The following is a 7,854-nucleotide window of genomic DNA, read 5'->3' as shown; positions in this document are numbered from 1 at the left end:
CATCTCAAAATTTATCAATCCCGGTCATCGCTTCTCTACCACAGACTAATCTCTCCAAGGAAAAATTCACTCAAATCAATCATTCAATCATCTAGCGACCTGCCTATTCCGGCACTAGCAACCAAGTGAAGTACGTCCATTTGCAATGGTATTCGCAGCGCCCGTCGCCCTTGAACCTTTTTTCCCGCTAAAAGCCTCGACTAGAACTCCCCGCGAACTCAAGAGCCAGGAGGGGAACCCCGCGTGGTAAGCTGCAGCAGAAGCGGAAGCCTTCGAAAAACATCCTCAAAACCCACGTCTGTACACATAATTCAAGAGCATTGGGACAAAAGTACAAGAGGGTCAACATTTCTGACGTGGTGCGTGCATCCGATGATCAGGATGCAGAGGAGGAAGGGAATACCAGCAGTCCCGTTTTTATAACACACCTCCCGGTCGTGAAGAAGTGGAATAAATTCAAATTCTGGATGGATAGGGCGCCCCCCCCCCCCCCCCCCCCCCCACACCCCCAACCTTTCTGGGGGTAGGCACATAAACCTCTAAATCGCATCGCAGAGATGAAGGCATCTTTAATTTCTTCAAAGGATTGAAGAAAGCTCAGACACAACACTCTATAGCAGAAACTTCATGGAACATGCAGCCGGGGCAAGACGGAGCGAAAGTGCGAGGTCATATTATTCATTATGTTGCTATTGAACAATATCACAAATATCATCGCTAGCTATCATTAGTGGATGTCATGAATAGATATCATTAGTGGATATCATTCATTCGGTAGATAGAGAGGAAGGTAGGCAGGCAGGTAAGTGGTTAGCTAGATGGTGAGGTTTATTCTCTTAAGTGATTGATTGGATATTGAGCAGGCAGGTTTGTTGGTAGGTAGGGAGGTAGATAGGTAGCCAGCTATCTAGTATGAGTTTGAAACTGTTGGCCCTAGGCTGCCTATCACGGACTAGACATATATGCCTCAGCTGTCGACATGCTAGTTATCACTAATCCAAACTCAGAAGGCTATGTCCTTTTTCACATCCAGAACAACAGATTTTAAAATGCTGACTGGAAAAACCCTTGATGTGATTTTTACTATCAATCACAGCACTACGCAGATGTGCATGAAAAGCAGCGATAATAGGTATTAATGTCATATAGTTAGTACAGTATTGGCCGCCCCGAGGGTTTCAAACTTAATGCCCCTCTGTCGGAACTGGATAAAGTCCGAATATTGACCCAAATACTGAATATCGATAGATAAAATTGAATTGATTATTCTAACTCCAATAATTACATGATAATCAGGCAGTATTTATAAGAAAGAGAATGCTTGAACATATGATAGGGGCAGCGCTGGTATACACTGGAGCAGTGATCCGGTTTTAGGTAGCGAGATATACAAGATCCTTGCTAGTGCAATCAGCAGAATCCTTGATATGATATATCATTTCTGACACTAACTGCGGTGAAGGCCCGTGCAATTTGATACATCTGTACAGATCTGTACATACAGTCAGCATACCCTCACTGCACGGAGTACGGAGTACGGAGTATTCTCAGCAATTGGTCGGAATTAAGTTTGAAACTCCCTGTGATTTCTAAGCCTATTGTGTCAAAGGTCAAGTCTCCACTGTGGAAACAGAAGTGGGAATTCTCGCATTTAAGCCAATAAAATCATCGAGATTCAACCGCCTTACCTCCATACATCTGGGTAAAGTGCATATATCCAAGGCCCTACCATTTCAGCCGCAAAACGAAGCAACTTTTTGTATGATTCTTAGAGACTTCGCTCCGCTCCATCTAATTAAATAGAATCATGATTTAGAAATTACGATAAGGACAATATTCAGAACTTAATCTTTATCATAACAGTGAAATGGGATCAGAATTATAATACAGCCGTGATGAAATGACTGTAGCTTTTACATATAAATAGCTCAGTGTTCATGCAAACACGCTATCATTTGATAAGAGATAGTTAACCCTTCTTCGGAAGTGTTTATATAATTTGACAGTTCTCTAGTTACTTACGTTCGGCCATTTTGGCTGCTTCGATTGTATTACAGATGTTTTGAGGGTTGATAGGTGTATGATTGTAATCGCTACGTTCTCTACATGAGCTGCCTGGAATTAAGGCCGTGTTCGGTGGCACGTACAATCTCGCAAAACCTGCACGCAAAAAGTGGATATTAGCGTGCCGCCGGCGTTGATTTTTCAAACCTTGATTGCCACTCTAAAATCATAGTGGTTTTAATGTAATAATCAAATACACACAGTGATGATCTGCTGACTTCCTTATTCCATTTCAACCTCACCTATTTTGTATGAGAGAGTTGTGCAAAATGTCAAACAGTCAGTCTTCAAATAATGATGAGCTCTTTAAATCAGAAAACATTTCAATTAAGTCAATGATCTAACTTATCTTCATCTGTTTTTATCATCATTGTACCTGCCATGTTGCTTCTGCTGTCAATAATAATTGAAAAAAATTCCACTCAGTTGACATTTTCAATTGCTCTTCATTATCAATCTATTCAATCTACTCAATTCATATTTCAATCTGCATTTCAATCTGTGTTTCAATCTGCCTCTCAATCCAACTTCTGTGTATATATTTCATAAAATTCAGCAATGGATGAAGTGCTGCTGCAAAGTCTGCTTGATATGAAAAAGAATGACTGAGAAACAAACAATGAAAACTTCAAAATTTGTGAATGAAATATGACAGTTCTGATTGTTCAATGTGTCACTCATCAAAAAATCAATAAAAATAATCTTGATAATCAATGAAGAAGTTTTAAATGTATGTGGTGATTGTGAATGAAATATAAAAATCAGATCTCTGACTGAATTTGATATGCAAAATGTAAAACATACATTAATGATTCAAAAATTATAAAAGAATATTTTCAATATCATTTAAATTTGAATTTATTTCAACATCATAAATCTGTGTTTTGAAAGTTGAATGAGTGACTGTTTGATGAGAAACTTACTTCAGAACAATACACAATTGATTTTCAAATTATAAAACAATAATTAAATACAGATGATGATTTATACTCTTCATCATTATTTACATTAAATGATTTTATATTAAATGATTTATTTTTTATTGCTGTAAATAATTCTGCTCTGAAATGAAAACAGTTGAGAAAGGGGAAAAAGAAGATAAATACTGAATTAATCTTAAAGTTTAAATCAATATTATGAAAAATGAATATGAAGATGATTAATAATTTATTTAAGATTTCTGAACAAACTTCTGAGAAAGTCATTAAATTGTTTCTACAAAAAGTAAATGAATGTAATGCACTCGTTTATTATTTCCTTATTATTATATTATCTTTGTTTATATCTTCGTTTATTCTTACCTCTTTCCATTATACTCTCGCTATCACTATTTCTATATGTATATATATATGGATGTATGTATTTCGCACATCTTCTTTCTCTTTCTTTTCCTCCTTAGCGATTAGCTACGCTACTATTATTACTACTATAATTACTATTGCTGTTATCTTCCACTACGCTATATACTATCTTCTACTATTCACTCTTCACACTGTCATCACCCCTTACAATGAATTACTTTTAGAAAATTGAAAGAATAGTAATGGAATGGTTTTATATTGACATTATTATGGCGTACGCCGTTCAATTGGTAGGATAATTCATGTCTGAGTTTCTCTAATCTAGAAGGGTGGGCGAACGCCCCTATATATATACGTAGTCATCCCGTCAGCGATCCAATCCAGAGGAAGGAGCGATCGCAGCATACGGGAAGAATAGGAGGAATAATAATGCAGGGGTGGAAGGAGCAGGGCGGAAGGGAGACTAGGGGCGGAACGCCACAATTTATCTACATTTAATATTAAAAATCATCAAAGATTCATTTATTCATCTGCTGCTGTTATTAATTTTTTATAATTAATATAAATCTTTCACATCTGCTCTGTGATCTCATCTCACTTTTTTATCATATAAAATTCATTCTTTTATTCATTCTTTTATTCATTATTATATACTTTTTCTTCTTATTCTTGCTCATTTTTCAATAAATCAACAGGCAATTTCTTCTTATCAAATTCTTCATACTTGTTCAAAAAATTATAAACAGCTGTAAAAGTAAAGATCAGATGAATTTGAATTTTAATTGAATATTTTTCTCTCACTCTATTATAAATTCAAAATCATTATTTGAAAATATTAAAAACATATTTAACTACACTTTTTATATTTGTATGACGAAAATTAAAAAATTTTTATTTATTGACAGATCTTCTGTTGATTTGTGTGAATTTTTTAAAATGATATCAAATCTCTAAATATGAAATCAAAACATTTTATAATCTCTTTGAATAATCAGTGTCCACAAGGAAATAGCATTCATTCATTGCATTTAAAAAATCATTATTATTTTAAATGTGAGCAATAACACAGTTATCATGAAAAGATTCTTTCATTTCAAAGTAAATATATACAAAATTTAATTCATAATCATATATTGTCAAAATGTTTTGTGAAATTCAACCTTTTCATTTTCATCATAATAACTGCTGTCTTGTTGAAATTGCAATTGAAAGATGAGTTTTATTCAAAGCTTCAATACATTCTTTGAAGAATGGTCATTGTTTGAAATTATTGCTCAGCACATCTCAGTTATATTTTATAAAATAAATAAATAAATGAACAATACAGTCATACAATTCATATAATATTTTGAACATTTTATGAAATATTTTATATAAAAATAATGAGTATTTAATATATCTATTAGAACTGTTATAAATGATTTATATTTATTTTAATATTATATTAATAAAATGATGAAACATCCTTGCAGTGTTTTTATATGCCATTTTCTAAATGATTATATATAATAAAATCAAGAGCTTTTATTTGATTTAAATAGTAAATGAATTTATTGATTTTTTTACATTTGTATGATGCTGCAATCAATCAATAAATTTTAAAAAAATGTTAAACTTCATCTGTGTCATATTTTTCAATCATTGATAATGAGAATCTGATTTCAAAAGATCAGCAGTAAAATTCATTTTATGAAAAAAATTTGTATATATAAATCAAATTTAAAAAAAAATTGAATTGTATGCTTTGAGCAACAGAATGCATAGCAATTTAAGTGATTAATTGATAATGTTGATATAACAATATTTGTTTCAATCATTCATTCTCATATTTATCATCAAAATCTTTCATGATGTCAATCATTATATCATCAATGGCAGTTTTCTTCAACTTAAAAAATCAACAAAAAAAGGCATGATGATGAAGGAATTCAGCCCACTTCATTATTATGCCTTTACATAAGCTAAAACCATATCAATGAAATGACCTGGCTGTGTGCAGCTTACACAGTCTTACACAGCTCTAACCTTGTCTATTTCAGTTACAACCACTCTATAATCAGTCTAATTACACTGTTGAATCTTAATACTGTGTAAGCAGAGCAAAAAAAAGGATACAAAAATGACAGAATGAACACAAGGTCTTTTTTGTGTAGGGATCAACAAAAAAAGGCATGATGATGAAGGAATTCAGCCCACTTCATTATTATGCCTTTACATAAGATAAAACCATATCAATGAAATGACCTGGCTGTGTGCAGCTTACACAGTCTTACACAGCTCTAACCTTGTCTATTTCAGTTACAACCACTCTATAATCAGTCTAATTACACTGTTGAATCTTAATACTGTGTAAGCAGAGCAAAAAAAGGGATACAAAAATGACAGACTGAACACAAGGTCTTTTTTGTGTAGGTATTTTCAATACACTGTGCAAGGCTGTGTAAGTGGGTCTTTTATAAGAGGTTATAAGAGCTTACACGGGCAGCCGAACACGCCCTAATTACACCTCGCTTAGCGCTTCTACACTAACTCTACAACACTACTATGGTGTTATTCATCTTTTTCATCTATGTGATTGTTCTCTATTTTAACGGCCGTAGATTACCGAGTCACGTGTAGCCGTTATATATCTCATTACGTTCGCCCGAGGGATTAAACGGCGCGTTTTCAAGCTGGATAAGCGAGCGCAAGCGAGCGATTGCGGCTTGTATAATTTGATGAATTTATTCTTTGTTGCTTCTCTAGCCTAATATACATGGAGACTCCAGAATATTTATACCACTCAACTCACAGAGGATAACTAAACATGGGAGACACACAATATGTAATAAAATAAAGGGGACAAGGTACAGAGCACGGATAGTCCGTGGTTCTGCGTAGCTCGTGGCCATACGAGGGGATGGTTAGTGAGGTCTCTCCATTCAGGATGAGTGAAATATAACTACAGCGTAGAGAGCAGCTGCATATAAGCAATAGGCTAGTGAGATCAAGAGTCTCAGGGTCTCTGACTGCATATAGCCTTAACAAAAAATATGAAGGGTGACGACGGCGACAACAACAGAACTGGGTTGGATCTATCCATCCTCATCAACTGGTGACTGTCTGAAAGCTTTCCCACTAAACTAAATGGGAACATTTCTTATATCACTACCAATCGGTTGGCTCGACATGCGAGTGTTTTCTGTTCAGAGCTTGGTTGATAGCGTAATAGTTAATCTTTGACGTTACCCCGCTGACATCTTTCCAGGATGAATATCTGCCACCGGGGTAGACTATTTTACACTATTAGTACTCTTTGAAATTTTTAGTACATACACAGTTTGCGTCCAAAATAACTAGTATTTCAATGCTGATTTCAAAGACAAGCAGAATCCGGCAACATCTTGAAGATGGGATGTCCTGTCCCACCAAATCATCACAATATCATGGTATATCATTGCTCAAGTAGAATTACGAATGGTTTGCCCCACTATCTTTGAGAGCCGGGCTTCTCTAATAGAGAATTCACAGCAGTTTGATTAGATCTTTCTTGCATGCACCTAGTTCCATGCCGGATGGTGATCAAATTCTGGAGGTGAAGAGTAATTTCCTTGGAGATGACCAATACAGAACTTATGAACCGGCTGAACCTTGATTGCAGAATCATCATGGATTATGTGGTTGTAAATTGTAGAATCATACTCAGAGAGAATCAATATCTGTTTATTCATAATTACTCAGCGCTCCACAAGAACCCACATGGCATTACTTTTGAGGATAGACAATGCATTCTGACCTCCACACACAAGACTGATAGCCGTAATGAGGTAGGTACTCGAATATAAATGGAGTCCCCTACTTTGAGATGTAAGACTGCTTATACACTAAAAAATAGTCAATTCTTGGCCACCATGTGCCCGGTGTCAATACATCCCGGCTCCAGGGTTAATCTTTTCAAAGCAGGACAATTAAAACCCCGATGGCCCCCAGAAATCCCCCGTTTTCCATTATGTTGGCGCGGCCGCAAAAGTATTTTTCATTTATTTTGATTTTAACCAACGCCCGTAAACTTTTGAAGTATCCTTTATCGAACGTGCGGGATAACTGAAGAAGGGATGGTATTCACGGTTTTTTTCGTCGGCATAACGCTCAGTCTCTCATTTTTCATCTATAAATTAGCATCCTTTGTGAGACATTATATCCAGGCTCGCCGGTCCGGGCTTCCTATCTTCATTTCGCCGGTGCTGTCCAAAAGTATACCATGGATGGTCCTCGGACCATATCTACAGCCATTTTTTCAGAAACACCTTCCTGCGCTGCTGTATGACCGGCTGGACATAGTGACGCATGGATGGGAGTACCGAAGAGGGCGCGAGTTCCATGAGAGGCTGGGCAACATATTTGCTCTTGTTACTCCCGATGAATGCTTGATTTGGTAATTCAGCTTCTGGCCAAAACATGGAAAAGGCAGCACTCTGATGGCGATGCAGGGTAGCTGATCCCCGCCCGA

At 35.9% G+C, this 7,854-nt stretch overlaps 2 protein-coding genes across 2 annotated transcripts; both read right to left on the bottom strand.

The window, feature by feature from the left end:
• Window positions 1-1,281: 1,281 nt before the first annotated feature.
• HCAG_05160 (predicted protein) lies at window positions 1,282-2,032 on the bottom strand (the record flags this gene model as incomplete). Its single annotated transcript, XM_001539643.1, has 5 exons — window positions 1,282-1,401; window positions 1,453-1,482; window positions 1,689-1,698; window positions 1,862-1,910; window positions 2,023-2,032. The coding sequence occupies 5 exons, from the start codon at window positions 2,030-2,032 to the stop codon at window positions 1,282-1,284; spliced, it is 219 nt and encodes a 72-aa protein (XP_001539693.1).
• A 4,480-nt stretch (window positions 2,033-6,512) lies between these two features.
• HCAG_05159 (predicted protein) lies at window positions 6,513-7,637 on the bottom strand (the record flags this gene model as incomplete). Its single annotated transcript, XM_001539642.1, has 4 exons — window positions 6,513-6,637; window positions 6,820-6,857; window positions 7,104-7,228; window positions 7,605-7,637. 4 exons carry the CDS (start codon window positions 7,635-7,637, stop codon window positions 6,513-6,515), a joined length of 321 nt encoding a protein of 106 aa, XP_001539692.1.
• Window positions 7,638-7,854: the final 217 nt, after the last annotated feature.

Source organism: Histoplasma capsulatum, genomic scaffold (assembly GCF_000149585.1).
Source record: "Histoplasma capsulatum NAm1 scaffold_5 genomic scaffold, whole genome shotgun sequence".
NCBI classification, from domain to species: Eukaryota; Fungi; Ascomycota; class Eurotiomycetes; order Onygenales; family Ajellomycetaceae; genus Histoplasma; species Histoplasma mississippiense.
The sequence above is the reverse complement of the archived record's forward strand: the minus strand, read 5'-3'. Positions and strand labels throughout refer to the sequence as shown.